The sequence below is a fragment of the Polypterus senegalus genome, chromosome 15, assembly GCF_016835505.1.
Source record: "Polypterus senegalus isolate Bchr_013 chromosome 15, ASM1683550v1, whole genome shotgun sequence".
Taxonomy (NCBI): domain Eukaryota; kingdom Metazoa; phylum Chordata; class Cladistia; order Polypteriformes; family Polypteridae; genus Polypterus; species Polypterus senegalus.
The window spans coordinates 122915301-122936461 of NC_053168.1; the positions used below are offsets into that span (position 1 = coordinate 122915301).

Consider the following 21161-nt stretch of genomic DNA (forward strand, 5'->3'; position numbering starts at 1 on the left):
TTGGTAACTGCGCTGCTGCAACAAAATTCGATGCGTCTGAGAAACTGATGCGAGATTGGAGCAGTCAAGAAGATGTAAAAAAAACAAACGTTTTTGAATGGTCTGATTTTATGATTGATTTTTCCAGTTTCAAGACCTGACTTATACGTGAGCATATACTTTATTATTATCCTTCAAAGTGTAGGCCATTCATTTATAGGAAGGCTTTAGAAATTAAGGGGAAGTATTTATTTATGTGAAGAGTTGTGAGAATCTGGAGCAAACCTTCTAGACATGCAGTTGTTGAAGAAGAAACTCTTACAACTGTTAAGAAGAATCTAAATGAGATATAATACTATTAGCTAAACAAATAAGTCTGCTGGACTGAACGGCCGCCTCTCATTTGTCAAATATCTTATACATGAATTTCATTGCACTTGACATGCAGGCATATATTCACACTCAGATGGGAACAAATTGACTCAACCAGCATATCTTTGGGATGTGAGCGGAAAGACCGAGTGTCCATAGGACTTTCAACGCAGGCACAGACACAGGAAAAACTTGCAAAGTTCAGACAAGGAACGTGTGTTGGGTTTCAATTCAGGATGCTGGATTCTCTAAGGCAGCAGTGCCTACCATGGCACCTCCATACTGATGAGGTAATAAAACAAATGCAAGCAGCTGACCATCAAAGTGCCACATTCATTTCAATGTTCTCTAACTGCATTTTGCCTGGTTTTCTATTAGTGTGCCACGCAATGGACTGGCACCTCATCCTAATTTGCTCCCAATGCTGCTATGAAGGCTTCAACCCCACATGACCCTGAAGTGGATTAAGCGGGTTAGAATGTTAGTTGCAGTAAATATGTTGTTGTGAAATTTCACGCACCATTAGATAAAAGCTGACAACAAACTAAAATGTCCTCCTTTAGTTATTTGAGATCAAAACTATAATATCTGTTTAACCGTGATGTATCTGGGCCTCTTCTCAAATCGGGTCCTGCATCTTTGATGGGATTAACCTGCTTTCTTCAAATGTGGTGTGAAACTGCGTCTGACCTCGGTTAGTACCCAGAGTTACATCACAAGTTAGAGTGCTCTAACTGCTTCGAACAATTTGTGCTCTTCTCCTTGAGTAAAGTCAGTAGTTCTGTAAAAAAATAATAATAATGTTCTTTACTCTTTGGAGGCTGACTGTTGAAAGGCGCTAATTAAAAGCAATTTTATATGCAAAATTCAGCGCAGCCGAGTTTCATAATGAAGAGAAAGGGCCTCATTTGAGCAAACCTCAGGTCGCTGGTCCTCACTAATTGGTTTAGTGTATTCGACGAATGTGATTTAACAGCAGCCGTGCAACACACCAGACTGCAGAATCGGCCTCCCATTGCTCTGATACAGCAGTGGCAACAATACAGCCGCCAGCACGGAGCAGACACAGTATTCTCCCTCTTTTAGGGGTTAGGCTGTAAATCATAATCTAATCTTATAAAGAAAAGAATAGCACGGTCTGCACAGGAGAGGGGGGCTTTTTGTATTCTCATGGCGGAGAAGTGTTCCTTACAATTAGCACAGGCGTCAAAAAGAAATAAGCAAATGACAAATGAATGAGGAAATGTCTGTCGCCGCACGTTTTGATGATTTGGTACGGCTTTCCAGGGCTTAAGTCTCTGTTGTTGCTGGGTGGGGTAAGGAAGATCATTGAGAAATACTTTGGGCCCAATTCCATCAGCAGAAAGCTGAATTAGTGCAGAGGTGACGCTTGGGGCTTTAGCAGCTAAGCCCAAAATCCTAATCTGGAGTGAATAGTGGAATTACTGCATGAGGTACAATTTACTCAATATAGGAAGTCAAATGTATTATACAGTAATGTAATATGATGTCTGGCTAATATAGTAGCACTTTTCACATCTATCTATCTGTCTGTCTGTCTAATATATAGAGCCCTCCATTATCTATCTATCTATCTATCTATCTATCTATCTATCTATCTATCTATCTATCTATCTATCTATCTATCTATCTATCTATCTGTCTGTCTGTCTGTCTGTCTGTCTGTCTGTCTGTCTGTCTGTCTGTCTGTCTGTCTGTCTGTCTGTCTGTCTGTCTGTCTATTATATTGTACCTTGCATATCTATCTATCTATCTATTATATTGTACCTTGCATATCTATCTATCTATCTATTATATTGTACCTTGCATATCTATCTATCTATCTATCTATTATATTGTACCTTGCATATCTATCTATCTATCTATCTATTGTCCAATGAATAGACAGGAGTCAAAAAAACGTTTGGGACAGCCTCCTGTATACTTGAAGCCTGACTGCAAATTTAAGAATTGAAAGTACAATAGTATAGGTTCAAGGCAAGGGAATGGCAAAAGAAGTGACATCATTGGGGCCAGAAGTGACATCATTGGGGTTGTGACCAGAGTTTACTGTAACTGGTATGTGGAAAGAGAGTAAGGATTAGTGTACCTCGCCACCCCCTGGTCTGCTGCGGAATTACCCTCATTCAAGCCCTTTAGCTGCCTCCCATGCACAAGTGTGTAACACTATTACATTTCTCATCTTTCTATTTATCTATCTATTAAAAGGTGTTTTTCATTATCTATCTATCTATCTATCTATCTATCTATCTATCTATCTATCTATCTATCTATCTATCTATCTATCTATCTATCTATCTATCTATCTATCTATCTATCTATCTATCTATCTATCTATCTATCTATCTATCTATCTAAGATCACTGGGGCTGGGCTTCAGGATACCATTGGGTTCTTCAAACAGTTATATAAGAGTAGAATCTTAGTGAATTTTAATTTTTATTAAAAAAATTAATAGATAAATTGATAGATTAATGAGCTTTTGATTAAATAGTATTTAGAATCAAAGATGGCTCGATGTTTTGAACAACGCAGCTACGTTTTTGCTTTGCGCCTTCCCCCACCATAAACTATCGTCTATGTTGGGAGGAGCGAAAGCTTTAGATTTGTCAAAACTTTAGATCTCTGGTTTTCAATGGATCTCAACATTTTAGGGTCCCCTGATACGGAAAATATCGGTACCTTGATGATGGGTATGTGTCTGTCTGTATGTCAGAGTTTCTTGAGGACAGTCAAGAGCTAAAACGACTGAACAGAAAAATACAAAATTCGAAACTTAAACCTGTTATGAGATGACGATGGGCCAAATCGTGCAAGAGAAAGAGGCACTCAAATACCGTAATTCTGTAATTAATTATGAATTCTTCTCGTCAGTTGCTATCGTAATGACCTATTTTATGATCAGAAAGATCAGTATCAGAGCAGTAACTAATTACTGAAATGTTAGAGAATAGTTCGGGTAACTTGGTTCATAGGCCACAAAGCCTACTAACGCTCACGTCCGAATTCCTAATAGTATTGTTGCTGACAAATCTTTGTGTCCATTTTTATAGAGCTGAAAAAGCAGGTTCAGAAAATAAGTGAGATGAACAGATGGGTAATTCACTGTGCTTGTACTATTTTATTAAATAAAGGTTACTCAGTAGTGGCGTGTATTGGTGTAAGCCTTTTCTTGTCTGTATCCTACTGTAAAGTTCATGTATGGCCCTTTTTCTGAAGTATTTGAATGCAAATTGAGAGTTCTTCTGCAGGCATTTGGGTGAGAGGTCATTATGTTTCAAACACTTTGGCTTAATGAGAGGCCGTTTCCTCCGAAAGGCACATTCAGAAATGCAGTTTGACATTTTCCCTAATTAATCTTTCATTTATGTATTTTTGTAAGCTTTGGACTTGCATTGTCACATCAGAAGAGCCCTCATAAATATACTTGACAAATGAAAGCCCTCGAAACAAGCACCAGTGGGGCTTCTCTGCCTCCCCAGTCGTGCGGGATGTAATTGGCTCTGACAGTTGCTAAGCCCGGTGCCTCTTGGCATTAAGTAAGAACTCTACTTCCAGATGAACTAAAGCGGCACATTAATTGTCTTGTAAATAACAAGTTTGACCGCCCTCGTCCTTTGGCATCAGACGGAATGCTCACGTTGCATTGTGTGTAGGAGATCCCAGGAGTGCCTTAGCGCTTGGCATCACGAGGATTCCACTTGCCAGCGTAGCTGCTTGACCGCCTGGATAGTGGATTGTTATAATTAAAGAAATCCCTTTTTACGATTTCCTTGTATCAGCCCGTTTCATGGCAGCACAGGCCTGTCTCCTGAAGTGTATTATGGAGTGGGAAGTGCGGCCTAGTGGTTAAGCACCTCTTTGAACTGTAAAGCCCAAAGTTCATGAAGTTTAGTCCACACCACTACGTGAGTCACTTTGCCAGCCAGGACTGGCACTGCAGCTATGGCAGTAAGCACATTTATATCTTAGGACAGTGTTCGTTTTTGAATGGCGCAGATAGAAATAGTTTATGGGAAATGTACAGTATGGGTGAAAAGTTTTAGAACACCTCTGTTTTTCTTCAGTTTTAATCAGTTGAAATGCAGTGATTGACCTAAAATGGTGGCAATACATTGCCAGAGGTGTAAATTTAAAGTTTAGGTTAGGAAAAACTGAAAAAAGGAAATGTCAGAATATTACAAATAGACCTTCTTCAGGGAAAAACTAAAAGGTCACAACCTACAGGTGTTGTGCAGCAATTAAAGAAAATGAAGCCTAGCTAGTTGAAGCAAACAATTTGCACGGGTGTCCCAACTTCTGTTGATTACTTAAACCCCCTCTGTGTGCCTTAAAGCAGAGTTGGAACAGACTGTGTTAATACACCCTCTGAAGTACGACTTGGACAATATTACGATGTGGAAAGTTCTAAATTGTAGTGATAATGGCAAGAAACCTGCAATTAACAACTGAAATGAGACAGAGCATTATTACCCTTAGAAGTGTAGACCTTTCACTTAGAGAAACTGCAAAAAAAGACATCAAAGTGTCAGTGAGTCCAGCGGTGTCCTACACAATTCAAAGGCAATTGGCAACTGGAAGAGACCTGGCAGAGCCAAAATCACAAGCCAATCAGAACACAAGTTTCTGAGGGTCCCCAACTTGCGTTATCCCAGGTTCCCACCTCACAGCCTCTACAGTGCAGGTTGACAAAAGCCAAGTGTCAGTTTGTACTGTGAAGAGGAGACTTTGTGCTGCAGGTCTAACAGGGCGAGTGGCAGGAGGAAAGTCATTCCTTAAAGGACAAAACAGGGCATTGAAATGCCAGCTGTGGACTACTGCAGACTGGGAGAAAGTCTTATGGACCGAGGAATCCAAATCTGATATCTTCTGTTCATCACACAGGGTGTTTGTATGCCATAGAGTTAGTGTCAGGATGGTTCCCTGGTGAGTGACACCAATTGTCAAACATGGAGGAGGAAGTGTGATGGTTTGAGGTTCTTGTGCTGGAGTTGGTGACTGGCATTCTGAATCAAAAGGGTTACCACAGTTTGGCTGTTACATCAGTAAAAGGTGCAGGCTGCTTTGATAATTCCAAAATTTCAGTACAATTTTGTACTCTTAAAGATGCTAAGAGTTGCACTGGATGTGAGGAGGATGGACAGGATTAGAAATGAGGACATTAGAGGGTCAGCTCAGGTTTTATGGTTGGTGAGACCAAGTCAGAGAGGCGAGATTGCGTGGATTAGGACATGTGCAGAGGAGAGATGCTGAGTATATTGGGAGAAGGATGCTAAGGATAGAGCTGTCAGGTAAGAGTTGAAGAGTAAGGCCAAAGAGAAGGTTTATGGATGTGGTGGGAGAGGACATGCAGGTGATGGGGGTGACAGCAAGATGACAAGGACGTGGAGATATGGAAGAAGATGATCCGCTGTGGTAACCCCTAATGGGAGCAGCCGAAAGAAGAACAAGAAGAACGATTCCTCCACTGTTACAGTTTGCTTTGCAAAGCAGCCCCTCTTTATAGGTAATCAAGCCCCTTCTCAGGCTTTTTATAGCACCTGTCATAATAAAGTCTGTCTTAATGAACTCTACAAAGCAAATTCGTCTTCCACAAAAAGCACCTTTTGCACTTTCTATAGCTGGAACTATCAGAAAGTGTTGCCACAGGAGAGCTTTACAACCCACATTTAACTTAATATAGTGCCTATGAAAATGATAGCGTATGTTATCAGTGCTAGGTGCAGCTCAGCAAGCTATCACTCCATTTTATCTGCGAATTGGTTAATTATTAATTAAGATGATTTCCTGTGCACAGAGAATGATTTATACTAGTAGACATCATTGGTTTCGCTTTGTATAGGATGGTCCAGATCTAATTATGCAGATCCAGATCGTCTGGATGACTTTGATTTATGCAGGGACGATTCCAGTTTGGCACGAAGACGATTCCTCATGTTGTAAGTTCGCACCCTTCTCGATGGTCCGGGATTTTTCAGGTGATTTTCTGTGTAATAAACTTACGAAGTTATAGTGTAATGAAAATTGATTAATTAGATCTGAACCACCCTGTATAGTGCCTTTCATAGGCAGCACTTTCCAAAGGTGAGAATACACCTTCTGTGGTAACATAAAACACAAGTGAATGCAATAAAATTGATAGAGTTATGTACTTGTAAGGTTAAATGAAAGACTCAAGACTACGGAAATTTAAAATAACTAAAGAATGAAGAAGGTCCCCTTGAGCAGACCCCGTTTTCTCCCATTTCTGTGAACTCCCCAATCTACTGTGCTTATTCTAAGGTGACTCACCAATCGTCCTCCTCAACCCAATCTGCCCCCACCCTGGCCGCAACCCCAGCCTGGCACTTGCTATCACTAACCCTAGCAGCTGGTGACTTGTGGAGTTAACCCCCTACTTACCTGCTGTGATTGAATAAATGCAATGGAAGGTGGATGAGTTGGTGGGTGGGGGAGTGTATTGTGGGAATAATAACAATCATCATCATCTCTTCTGTCTTGTCACAAATCAAAAACTGACTGTTGCATTCCCTAATTTTCTTTTTCATGATTTCTCTGTCGGGGTTGGCCTTCCCCCTCAACTTAATTGCTGCTCTGCATGGCTGTCCTTGTTTCTGCTTGAAGAAAACCACCCAAGGTAAGTATATCCTCGTGAAAGCTCATAATTTGGTGTTAGAATAAGTACAAGACAAACTTGTCACTCTGAATGGATTTTTTTGTGTAAAAGATTATGGAGCTGCGCTGCAGTGTGCGGCTGCATGAAAGCCTTTAAAGGAGACCAGGTTTGTTCCTCTTTGTTTTTAACCTGCTGGCACTGGCCATTTAATTCCATGTTTCTTTCAAATCCCGTAGAGTGTCTAATGGCCCAGCACATTAAAATATTTACTTGTTTTGAGTAATCCATTCAATTATTTTTTCTATATATTAGCACTGAGGTTTTCATTTTCTGTGTCATTCCTATGAAGCTCATATTGTTACTTTAGTTACAGTGCTTTATGTGTATAAAGGAGTTAGGAGTGAGCCACCAGAAGCCAGAACCTCACTGCTTGGGCTTCATCTCCATCTCCAGCCTATTGAAGTTATCCCACATTGAAAGAAAATACTGAGTCCGCACTGTCTGATGTGTTGTAGACAGACTCTTCTAACTAAATTTGGTACTCTAGGGCTGAAGTAACTGCAGGTTAGGAACAGGGTTAGGGTTAGCGTTCATTAACCTGAATGCGTAATTAGAAACCAATCCTCACCAATAAAAGATCTTACTTAACCTCTTTAGCGTTGCATTTTATTCCAAAAAAACACATACAAAGTGTTACTTTTTTTTTTTATTAAATCTCATAAGTATAATAATTATGCAAATAGTAATAGTAATGCTGAGTGGCGCAGTGGGTAGCGCTGCTGCCTCGCAGTTAGAAGACCTAGGTTCACTTCCCGGGTTAGGGTTTGCATGTTCTCCCTGTGTCTGTGTGGGTTTCCTCCCACAGTCCAAAGACATGCACGTTATGTGCATTGGTCATTCTAAATTGTCCCTAGTGTGTGCTTGGTGTGTGAGTGTGTTTGTGTGTGTGTGCGTGTGTGCGCACCCTGCGGTGGGCTGGTGCCCTGCCCAGGGTTTGTTTCCTGCCTTGTGCCCTGTGTTGGCTGGGATTGTCACCAGCAGACCCCCATGTGACCCTGTAGTTAGGATATAGCGGGTTGGATAGATGGATGGATAATAGTAATCATGAATAAAAATAATAATTTGAAATGAATAATAATAATAATGATGCCTAAACAGTATATAATCTCAAAATGAGTTCTTTGTGTGGTAAATCTTAAAGCGGAGTGAAAGACGCAATCGAACAATAATTTCGTGTTTATTTTCAGATTTTCTTTCCAGATTTATCAGCTTTTGAAAAGCACAGGCAAAAATTTGATTCTGTTTTTTTTTTTCTGTTGGAGGTACTGTATATAATCAGTAAAATGTCTACCAATAAGACGCTCTGGATTGATCTGCGTTGTGCTGGGTCAACCGTGTTTCTTTAGCGGTAGTGTGGACGGTGAATGTACGTCAGTGATTTGTTCTACAAACTGGCATGTAAAGTTTGCATGAGATACAGTTTTGCCAGCTTTTTGTTTGTATAACACGAATGCATTCCAAATCCACCAGATGATGAAATATCTTTTTGTAGTATTTTTTTTTTTTGTTGCTTCCGCATAACAGGATAGCAAGTCAACTCTTGATCCGCACGATGTATGCCACCCATCATGCTATTATAGTCGAGCGCAGCATGAAGCTTCGTAACCTGCTTGTTGCCTTTTGCCTGTACAGTGACTGTACCTGCATTGCGTACAGTGTTAAGAAGACAAACATCTTTCTTGTCTTTCCATTTCAGCGTAAGCACTTTGCCATTTTGCCAAGGTACCAGCGCACCTCGCTGTAATTTACCTCTGCCAAAGTCTTCAGGCATGCCACAACGGTTAGGATGCACTGTTCCATATGCCTCAGTCTTTCTTTGCAGCAAGATGTCAGATAGCTCTGGTGAAGTATAAAAGTTATCCATGGTTACACAGTAACCTTGATCGAGCAAAGTCCACAACGATGACGCAGTAACACCATACCGATTGTATTTCGGGTCAAACATTGTCCCTATCCCTGTGTGCAGAACTGAATTCCAAATGTATCCAATTTTAGATTCACAAAGCTCATAAAGCTTTATACCAAATATTGCTCTTTTTGACATGGTGTGCTGTATCCAAGACAGTCTGCTCTTTTAAGCCATGAGACTTTCATTAATGCTGACATCGTGGTCCGGAATGTAAATGATCCCAAGTTTTACTACAATCGCCTGGTATATCTCCTGTGACAGATTGGGGGTGCTGTCGTCCCCTTGAATCCTCAGACTATACGCCAGATACCAGGTAAAAGTCCAATAATTTGTTTTATTAACAAAATAATGTGCACAAAGCACCCTTCTCTCCACAATACTCATTAAACAATACACAATACACTAATCAAAAAATCTACCACTCCCAGACGCGTTGCCACCCTGCCACCCAGCTCAGCTCACCTGTCTGGGTTTCCCACAATCGTTTATACTGCTTAACCCGGAAGTGCTTCATCCCTCAGTCCTTGATTCCCCATCACTTCTGGTGTGGTCCCCGGCCGGGACGCCCAGAAGGACGAGAGAAGGGCTTGTGCCTCCTCCAGACCGTGAGGGGGCGTCCGTCCTGGTTATGTTGGGGGCCTCGGGTACAGGGCTTGGAAGCCCAGCCCTGTAGGGACCCGTGGCCACCGCCAGGCGGCGCCCCGATGCCGGTTTATCCCGTGTGGTCCTCGGCCAGGGCGGGAGCCCGGCCGGGACGCCTTGGAGGACCAGAGGAGGGCGTGTGCCTTCTCCAGACCACAAGGGGGCGATCGCCCTGGTTGTGTTGGGGGCCACAGGTAGAGGGCTTGGAAGCCCAACCCTGTAGGGGCCCGTGACCACCGCCAGGCGGCGCGCTGGTGCCTGAGGAACCCTGGAGCCCAGCACTTCCGCCACACCAGGAAGTACTGGGGGGAAGACTTAATGTGGCGCCCGGAGAGCTGCCGGGAGGACAGCCGGCACTTCCGCCACGCTGGGGCGTGGCCAAGGAGGGAATGTCGGGAACACCTGGTGCTCATCCGGGAGCATTATATAAGGGGCCGCCTCCCTTCAGTCTAGAGTGGAAGTCGGGTGGAAGAGGACGGAGCGAGAGGAAGGACTGGAGGCGGCCAGGAGAAAGGCAGTAGGACTGTGTGGCCTGGACTTGGGGGAATCGGTGCAGGAGGCACTGGGGTTTGTGAGTGCACATTACACCTGTAAATAAATAGTGTAAATAAAAAGTGTGTTGGGTGAAATATGATGTCCGTCTGTCTGTGCCCACCGGGTTAGATAAAAAGTCCTCTTTTCTTCATCCCAGAAGTACGTCGGTCCTTCCGTCCCCATGACTATGACATACTTCCGGATTGTAGTGAACACCAATGTCTCTGGGCCTCCCAGCAGCATCTCCTGGTGGCCCCCACATTATCCAGCAGGGTTGCAGGGGCCCCTCCCCCCCAAATGCTGCAGGGATGGCTCCACCTGGCGGCCTGGGGGTATTGTCCGGGATGACTGGCCGGCCATATCTCACACTCCCAAATTTCCTTCAGTTTGGGTGCTGGATGGGTATTCTCATCAAAGTCTTCATTGTTGGTAAAGTGCAGATATTTCATAATTAGTGAAAACCAACACTCAGACACTTACAGCCCAAGTGATTCTTGGTTTTAATGCTTATGCACGATGCATCTGTTCAGTTGCCCAAGAGACACTCAAAACTAACACTTTTAGCATGGTTTTCACAGCCTGAGTAATGTCTGAGACTAACGCTAAGGAGATTCATTTTACGGCTTGTTAGTGTTTTCATTCTGATATGTCAGGTGATTCTTCTATTGTAGATTTGTTTTCCTTTCCAAAGATATCGTCCAGATCATTGTAGCCTGAAGTGGATGAATAATATTCAGTTCTTCACTTTCTTCTCTTCAGCCTCCATGCAAATTTTTATATATATATATATATATATATATATATATATATATTTAAAACGATAAGGTTTTTCTGCCTTTACAAGCAGGAAGAGGTGGAGTCAGGGAGGCCGGAAAAGGAAGTGATGTCTGTAGAGTTGGGTTCTGGATCAGATAGGACGTCGTTAGAGGTGGTGTCATCAGTGGGTGGATCAAAGGTGGTGCTACTGGAAGGTACGGTCTTCACTCTGTCTGCTGATGGACAAATGGAGAGAGCATTAGAAGGCAGCGCCAGCCCATGGTCCAGCTGAGAAATGACACCATTTGAGCCTGTAAACTGTCTCCCACGTTCACGTGTGTGACACATTTTATTTTAAGACAGAAATCAGTTCCCCAAGCGAACTATAATACTTAACGCAATGAGGGAAGTCGCAAAATCAACCGGAATGTTCAAGCAAAACTTTGAAGGAGCCATTCAAAACAGAGCATGCAGCTATTGAGGACTAAAATAAGTAATTACAGGTTCAAAATCTTATTAAACGAGACAACTAAAATAAAGCAGAAAAAAATATCACTTGAGCAGTAAGTGCTTCATCAGCAGTAATTAACTTCTCATTAAGAAATTGAGTTGAAGCAAAAACCTGCAGCCACTTCGGCCCTCCAGGCCAGACTTCTCAGACCTGTTCAAGTGAATCGAATTAGAAAAGGGGAATTGCTGGCACTGGGGTTGAAGGAGGTGACCCACCTGTGCCCTCACTCTTTGTACTGAACTTATCTTGAATGAAACCCCTGGACGGCTGGAGTAATTGCTGCTGATTGCTCTTGTTTCAGCTCGGCATTTTTGCCTTCTAATTGAAATCCACCCTTATTTGTGCATCTCTCATCTCACTGTATCAGAACTTAGTGGGTGGGTTCAAAACAGGGATGTCAAAGCCCACTCCTCAAGGGCCGTGGCATTTGCAGGATTTCATTCCAACCACATTCTTTAACGAGAGGCTTTCTTCATGCCTTTAATTGAGCTGCGTGCAAAGTTAGGCCTCTTATTTCCCTGCTTCTACATGGAAGTGAATACTGAAATTCTCATCTTTGCCTTTGTTAATTATATAAAGATGTTTTTCTGGGGCTGGGATTGCTGTCATATAGGACTTTGCATTTAATGTTAACGTAACTCCGTGATTGAAGATGGATTTCTTATAATTCACGATGTGGGGATGCAGGCATTGGTGACATCATACCGGCCTCTTGACGATCACAATGTTGTTGTCTCAGTATTTAAACAGACATCATGCAGTGATACATTTAAGCCAAGCCCTGAGAAGGCAGAGTTAGCCAATAAGGGACAGGGGGTGATTAGGGGTCCACAATGGACAAGGTCATAATAGGCAGGATATCAGGAAACACCCTACTCCTGCTGAAAGATATCTTTTATGACCAAAGAGAGTCCGGACCTCAGTTTTACATCTCATTCAAAGGATAGCACCATTTTCTCATCAGTGTGTCCCCATCACTGCACTGGGGCTTTGGAATCCACACACTGACCACAAGGTAAGCGCCCCCCGTTGGCCTCACCAACACTTCTTCCAGCAGCAACCCAAGATTTTCCTGGTTGGTCTTCCATGCAAGTACTGCTTGCCAGTTGCCAGGCCAAAAAATGCTCAGCTTTAGGTGGCATGCAGGTCAAATATGACATTGAACATATGGCATCAATGCACCAATAACTGAGATTCATTCAGAAATTAAGGTCGATTAGAGCAAAGAGGAATTACGCAGCAGTAGATCACACAATGGCAGTCCTCTAACATGGTGGAAGGAGAAAACAGCCAAATTCCCGGGGCTTGCTTTTCTGGTCGAATCATACGTCTGTACTCAGTGAGTGCGGGTCACACGGCCACAGCAGAGAGGTCTCAACATTATGTGCTGTGTTGCCATTCTCATTTTGTTAAAGGGAAACATAACACAAGTTCTTCAGATATCCAGTCAGGAATCACAGCTAATGGGTTAATAAGGCATTCAAACAGGAAATAAAAGAAGACATAGGATGGTAACTTAGAAAACAAAACTGTAAATTTAATTTGGATGGGTTTGCACTGCAGTAACTTTTAATTATAAGTTTATAGGCACTTACAGTCTTATGTACAGAGTGTTTTAAGATTAATTTGTGTTAATAAAAGAAAAGACTATATGTTAAAACTTGTGTATTTGAATTTATTTTAAAATGTTTAGATGTTTGAATGTCTAGTAATACGTAACAGTAAGCATACAGTGCATTTCTGTCATAAAAATGTTCATATCATAGGAATATTGTATTATGAAGCCTTAATAACATTAAGAGTTGTATGGTGGGATCAGCATATTGTTTCATGCATCTATCTATCTATCTATCTATCTATCTATCTATCTATCTATCTATCTATCTATCTATCTATCTATCTATCTTATCCTGCCTACTATACTATATCTATCTATCTATCTATCTATCTATCTATCTATCTATCTATCTATCTATCTATCTATCTATCTATCTATCTATCTATCTATCTATCTATCTATCTATCTATCTATCTATCTATCTATCTATCTATCTATTGTAGACAGAGTACAGACAGACCTCAATAAAGACTTGGGACACCACCCTGGTCACCCTGTATAATTGGAGTGTGGCAAAATCAAAAGAAATTGCGCAATAATTGTGAAAAAGTCTTTCAAAAAGCAAGTTCCCATATGAACTGTCTCAAAATGGCAGATGTTTCACTGTAAAGTCCTTCTGGCAAAAAGAGGCTAGTTCAGGCAGATGAACACCGGAAGTGATGTCAGAAATGTTACAGCTGTCAATCATCTAATTAGCAGAGGGAGGAAGACAAAAGTCATTAAGACACAGCACCAACCACTGGAATGGCAGGGAATAACAATCACCAAAGCCCTTAAGCTGTCCCTTGTGTGCATGACATTCTATCTATTATATAGTGCCTTTCCTATCTGTCTGTCTGTCTAATATATAGTGACTTCCACTATCTATCTATCTATCTATCTATCTATCTATCTATCTATCTATCTATCTATCTATCTATCTATCTATCTATCTATCTATCCTGCCTACTATACTAAAATTACAATCAATCAATCAATCTATCTATCTATCTATCTATCTATCTATCTATCTATCTATCTATCTATCTATCTATCTATCTATCTATCTATCTATCGCACCATTCCTATCTGTTCACCAAAGTTTCCCAGACCTCAGAATGCCTTCCACTAAGCTTCATGTTGTGTTTTGCCCGGGGTGCAGGTCCTAACGTGTGGAGTCTGAACTAACTGGTGCACATAACTTATGTCTGCTACTGGTATGTTAAAGTAGTCACTTTAATAATTCAATATTTGCTGTCACTGAGGAACAGCACCTGGATTCTACACCTTTTCATGTTATTCCAATATGGGGTTAGTCATCAGGTTTGCCGATTGTCTTTTTCTTCTTTGCTTGATGCGGCTGGTGATGGATTATTCACAAAAGCGAGAATGTGGTTGCTTGAGGGTGTCTGACGCATTCTTCATTTTAATTGTCATTTGCTTCATATTTTTCTCTCTCCTCAAACAGGTGTTTGCCTTTGACTATTGCTTCTGGTCCATGGATGAGTCAAACGTCTCGAAATATGCAGGTGCGGCCCTTAAGGTTTTATTCAATTTGTACTTTGAACCATATTACAGGTATTTCTTCAGTATAGGAGAATAACAAAATACAACATTAACTCCTTGATAAAATATAATGTTATGTAACGGGTGCATCTGTAGGCGATTTCATTGTAATTTTGTTGATTCTGAACTCTCTTGCTCTTTGCATGCCTTGCATGTTTTTTGATTTTTTTTTTTTTTTAATACTGTTTATATGGACACCTACTGTAGTTGACTACTAATTCATTCACTAATTCAGAGGCTCCCCACCCAATAAATAGATTTGTTTAGGTAGTTAATTGGTCTTCCTTTGTTTCACTTCTTTTAAAGTAGGCACTGTCACATATGATTTTTAATATGATTCTTAAGTTTAGGAATGAATTTATTTGAATTTCATCCACAAAGTCAGACCGTATCTGACGGAGTATGCAGCACACCGTTTGGAGTCGTGCAGCTCTCTGCTGACGGGAGCACCGGTATGTGTCACCACGTCACTGCAGCGGCACGTCTGGTGTTCAGCCAGCCAAGGCTGGCACACGTCCCTCCTCCTTTCAAATCACTGCCCTGACTCCCTGTAGAAGCACACTTTAAGTTTGAATATTTGATGCTTGCCAACAGAGTAGTCAGTGGGTCAGCACCTCTGTACGTAAATGGAGATGCTTGTAAAGGACCTTCTTGCTTACTTAGGTCTTCTGGTGAATGGTGTCTGGAGGTACCACCTCAGTCCAATTCGTGTGGAACGAGTTGGCCACCTCCATTTGACCACCAGACTCTTTCAGTTGTGACTGACTCCCCAGTTCTGTGAATTTCTGCCAAATTGGTAAGTTTTTCGAACTAAGGAATTGTAACTAGGGTGCATTTCATTTAGGACTCTTCACTTATGATGGTCAGTTTTGTAACCTGGGGCCTCATGTATAAACGGTGCGTACGCACAGAAATGTTGCGTAAGAACTTTTCCACGTTCAAATCGCGATGTATAAAACCTACACTTGGCGTAAAGCCACGCCCTTTTTCACGGTACCTCATGCCTTGTCGACGCAAGTTCTCCGCTCGATTTTGCAAACTGGCGGCACCCAGCGTCAAAGCAGTGCTACTGTTCTTGTGTGATTACTCATTATTTTCATGACGCGGCTTTATAAATACACAGAAACTAACCGCATATTGTTTATTAGTGTAATGCATCTGATTGTAATTAACTCGTAACAATATAATGGTCCAGGGAACAGCCATAGTATTCCAAATACCATAACTGCTTTAGCGTTGTTACTCTCACTTCTTCTTCTTCTTCTTCTTTCAGCTCCTCCCGTTAGGAGTTGCCACAGTGGATCATCTTTTTCCATATTACTCTCACTGCACGACTCGGAGTATTTATATCACTGTATCTGAGTGTGAATCACAGCAGCAGCTGATCGGAAAGAGAATTATCGGTATACAGCTTTAAGGACACGCTGTCTCAGCCACTGCAAAACGTTTTAAAGCCTTTCCTGTACAGACCTCGCGGTTCAGAAACAGTTTAATCCCAAGAACTTTAAATGCACTCAATCAATTGCTCCTTGTAGAACGGTTTGTACTTATAAGTACAATCACCCCACTGTAAACTTGCACTACAGTTATAATATCTCACAACCTGGGCCACTTTATAAAGCGCGATTTACATATGATGACGATATCATTTTTAAGGTGAAATGCAGCAAAATATGTTTGTTAAATTATACACATAAAACTTTAACTTCATTTAAATAATCTATATTCTTCACTGGGAGTGTCGTGAAGGATAGAATAATTAAACATGTACTACTAAGATATTTCAATGTTCTTTAAACGTTTTGAAGAATCGGCGCTAAGCTTACAGATGGCTTAACGCCTATTACAGAGCTGATTGTGTGGTGATTGGTTACTTGGGGAAAGAAAAGCAAGGACTGCAGTACGGCTACGCCAATATATATTGAATATAAAACAGAAAGAGAAAATAACAACACAGCTAAAAACGCAGCACAAATTTCGAAAAAGATAATGCTTGTCATGAGCACGAGGCTCATGAAACACATGTTTAATAATGTGCTTTAACTCCTATCATCATGAAAATGACATCACGTATACATCTCAGTATTTTAGTTATTCAGAGAGCTGTAATATCACAAATGTAATGGACTCTGTGTCCAGTTGGAGGAAGAGAGCCAGTTTAAGAAGCAAGTAGTGATTCACACACATAGATCACACAGTAGAAGATCAAATACAAAACAAAGCATTTAACGTGCTACTTTAATTACGATGTGATTTGAGAAACTGGTTAATTAAACGATTTTAAGATGAAGTTTATAATGTTCTACTAAATGACAAAATAAACTACGTGATTAAAGTGGAAATGTCGAGATTGAAGTTGACATTTCGTGCTTTTTCCCCACCGTGTGCCTTTTTTATCTGTACCCTAATAAGCTTTCATATGACACTCAGACAGTGGGCTTACAACTCTTCTTTTCACGGCAACTTTGATATGTGACTTCTTTTTATTTCCGCACTGTGCGATTTTGTGAATGTGAGCTTTCAAGTTTCTCCAACACGCTATGTCACTCGATCAACTTCATTTTGTTGATTATACCACGGTTTATTTGAACAAATAGTATGTTTTTCCTTTGCCTCCACTTGGTATTCGCTGAAATTCTTATGTTTCCCCCCGTGCTTTTCCCATTGTCTTTTCACAGAAGGCTGCGCTTAAGGGCGATTTATATTGATTTGCATATTCAAATAGGCATTTGGGAGGATTTGGGGCGTTACATAATGTGCACGAAGCGTTAGTTTTCACGCTGATCGGGATTTATGTAGCGGAAGAACGTGGAAGTTGGAGTACGCACAGATTCCTGCATCTGGATTTTTCTGTGCGTAAGCACATTTCGACTTTTGTGCTTACGCCATGTTATAATGCGAGTTCTACGCACGGCGTTATACATGAGGCCCCTGGTCCTGTGACACTCATTCCAAAACTGTCCCCTCACTGATTATGTTCACTTCTTTTATAAGTCACTCTGCAAACGCAGCTGCTAAGCAAACCAATTTAAACGTAACTGTAAATTTGCCAGCTCACCATTTTAAAATGACATCTGCCAAAAATCGTTGCCCCTGCTCCCCATCCCCTATTGTTCACCAAACATTTTGCTTGGCACGACTCTCCCGATACCTGACACCTTACTGTTAAAGCCACGTGAAAACGTTTCTTAAGCTAAGCGATTACAATAAAGGGCTTGCCTAGAAGTTGGGGATTTGGAAGATGAGTGTGTGTTTGCTTTGATTTTTAAAACGAGAAGGAAAACAGAGTTGGAGGTTTTCACAGCTGCACTGTGGTAACATCTGGGTGGTCCGGTCCTGCTCCACTCTCTCTCTCTGCTCTGAGGAATCGGCTTTCTCACAAGACAACATTCCCTCTTGGTGCCTGGGTGTGTACAGTTGTTTGTCAGAAGTGAAGCAGTGATGCTGAAAGATAGAAGTGATTTTATGTATCACTTATGTGTGTTGTCACGGGATGGAAGTCATCATTCAAGTTGCTGATGATTTTTTTATAGCTAATGCAGGAGTTCCCAGAGTCATCCCTGCCACTTCTCTGTAGTGTTCTAGTCAGGAACTGAACTGAAGGTCAAGATGGCAACACATCTACCGTGCCCTCTTTTCAAGATATGCATAATTTTATCTGCTACCTGCTTCGTAGCATTCAGCATCTTTCATTTCAACCCCATTCATAGTTCCTGTGTGTGTGGATTCTCCAAGTGGGTCTGTAGGGTTTTCTGTGTGTTCTCCAACTTTACTCACATATGAGCTTGTTGACCCAGATTGGAATGGCCAGCTAACCTCTTGTGGATTGTGGACGAGTGAGCCTTGTGACGCACTGGCACTCCATCCAGTGTCGATGTCCCGCCTCGCTCCTTGGCTTCCTCCTCCAATGACCTTGAATTGGATCAAGAAGATCCGAGTTTGTTGTCTGCTAGCAAAGTGGGTCCTTGTAAAAACTCAACAAAAACGTTTAAGATCATGTTGCATTAATAACTTCTTTTTTTTTTTTAATTTTACAGGGCAAGAAGTGGTGTTTAAGTGCCTTGGAGAAGGAATACTTGAAAACGCGTTTCACGGCTACAACGCTTGCATCTTTGCTTATGGGCAAACCGGTATGAGGTTTTTCAGTCATTAATGACCCTCTCTCTGAGCCAACAGCTTTGTGAATAATGACATGATCACAATCCCATTGGACAAGGCCAGGTCAGATGGGCCATCCTCTCTGCAGGCTCTTCCAGAATCCTCCAGTTTTGAGCATACTGGGTGGCTCAGCACTCATTCCCCACTGCCCACTTCTGGCTCTATAAGCTACTGCAGGGGTCCCCAACTCTGCTCCTGGAGGGCCCCAGTGGCTGCAGGTTTTCATTCTAATTCTTTTCTTAATTAGGGACCTGTTCTTGGTGCTAATTAACTTCTTTTGAATTAATTTTAATTGATTTTTTTGTTTAGGATTTATCCCCCATAATTTCTTCATCATTCCTCTGAATTGCTTCATCTCTTTCCTTACATGGCACCAAAACAGAAATGAAATGTGAAGTGAGTGAGCCAACAGAAGACCACCTAGGTCAGGGCCTCAAACTCCAACCATTTTCACTCCAACCAGTTGCTTAATTAGGTGCTGACTCTTGTTGTTCATTAAACCCCTCGTTCTTTAATTCCATGGCTTGTTGCTGCTCTCATTGCACAATGGAAGACATTTCAGATATTGTTGATTTTCTCTTTTCTAAGAGCACTGATGAAATGTTTTGGGGACCTGAGCAGATAAGCATTCCTGAAACCCTCACCATTATTTATTTTGAGATATTGTATGATCGACAATGTTGGTCATGTTTGCTGATCACATTTTGGTTCATTTTCTGTCTCATTATTGTTTGACTGCTAATTAAGGAAAAAGAAACAATTAAGGGCTCTGAGTCTTCAAGAGCAAGTTGAATAAAATTAATTAGGAGCAAAAACAGGTCACTAATTAAGAAAAGGGTTAGAATGAAAACCTACAGACACTGGGGCCCTCCAAGACCGGAGTTGGGGACCACTGAGCTACTGGGATCAGACTTTGATTTTTTTTTTTTTCTTCATTTTTCAGGTTCAGGCAAGTCATTCTCTATGATGGGTAATTCCGAGCAGCCTGGCCTTATCCCCCGACTTTGCTGTGCTTTGTTTGAAAGGGTTTCAAAGGAAGAAAATGACTCTCACTCTTTTAAAATCGAAGTCTCCTATATGGAGATCTACAACGAGAAGGTCCGGGATCTGCTGGATCCTAAGGGGTGAGTGCTTCTTAAGATAGAACTGGATAAATAAAGTCGTGATCTCAATTGTGCAAAATGCTTTACAGCAACTAGGGATCAAATCCAGATAATCATTTCAGTGGAAGTGTCTGCAAACTTTTGTAGATTTAGAGTTGTTAAGTGGTTAGGGCATTAAAATCTAAATCACAAGATTGATGGCTTCATTCCTGCCTCTGCTTTATTTTCATTTAATTTACTTGGGCTCCAATAAAATATATAAAAAAAAGTTCTAATATATCTTAATGTTATAAGCTGCCTTGAGTAAAAGCTTTAGGCAATGATAAAAATAAAAGAATTGTGCAAAGTCACGAACAGAAAATTGAGAGTGTGTCCCATTTGGAATGTGCTGCAGGCGAGATGTCGTAGTTGGCCTTTTATTCCTTATCTGTCTCTCTGGTGTTCTCTTTTTTCATTAGTTTTATGTAATTTTTTAAAATGATCCATCTGTTTGTCTGGCTGTTTTTATTTTATATATTGCCTTTCATATCCATTTGTCTGTCTGTCCATGGATGTAGCCATCTATCTTTATTTTTTATATCTACCTATCATATAGTGCATCATATTTGTGAATTTCCCCTTGGGATTAATAAAGTATCTATCTATCTATCTATCTATCTATCTATCTATCTATCTATCTATCAATCTATCTATCTATCTATCTAGTGCCTATCTATCTATCTATCTATCTATCTATCTATCTATCTATCTATCTATGCTAAAAATAAAGTCTATCTATCTATCTATCTATCTATCATATAGTGTGTTTCATATCTGTCTAGCTGTCTGTCTGTCTGTCTGTCAGGTAATCCACGTTTACAGTGTAAATGTGTGTGTAAACTCATTTTGACATCTTCGACACCTCATCTGCAGCACATTCCAAATGTGACATACTCTCAATTTTCTGTTCATGACTTTGCACACTTCCTTTATTTTTTATTGCCTAAAGCTTTTACTCAAGTCAGCTTACAAAATCAAGGTACATTACCACTGTTTACATATATTTTATTGGAGCCCAAGTAGATTAAATGACAATGAGGCAGGGGCAGGAATTGTATCATCAATCGTGCGATTTAAATTTCAATGCTCTAACCGCTTTGCAACTCTAAATCTACAAAACTTTGCAAACACTTCCATTGAAGTGATTATCTCGATGTGATACCTCATATAGTGCACTTCATCACCTATATATAAATATACTGTGTCTGCGTATATAAATTCATTCTCATTTTTCATCTGCTTATTGTGTTAAGGGCTATAGTGGCCACATTCTGAGCTGGACAAATCAGGCCGCTTTA

General features: G+C 41.0%; 1 protein-coding gene across 6 annotated transcripts in view; it reads left to right on the plus strand.

The window, feature by feature from the left end:
* kif13a (kinesin family member 13A) overlaps positions 1-21161 on the plus strand; it is a 231391-nt gene that overhangs the window by 58603 nt on the left and 151627 nt on the right. For all 6 annotated transcript variants that reach the window (XR_005630696.1, XM_039737010.1, XM_039737011.1 and 3 more), the window contains exons 3-6: positions 6997-7009; positions 14466-14526; positions 18601-18693; positions 19665-19845. Coding sequence is in view for 5 of the 6 variants with exons in the window: in XM_039737010.1 (XP_039592944.1) it covers positions 6997-7009; positions 14466-14526; positions 18601-18693; positions 19665-19845 (348 nt within the window). In the remaining variant the exon portion in view is untranslated. The remainder of the gene's footprint in view (positions 1-6996; positions 7010-14465; positions 14527-18600; positions 18694-19664; positions 19846-21161) is intronic.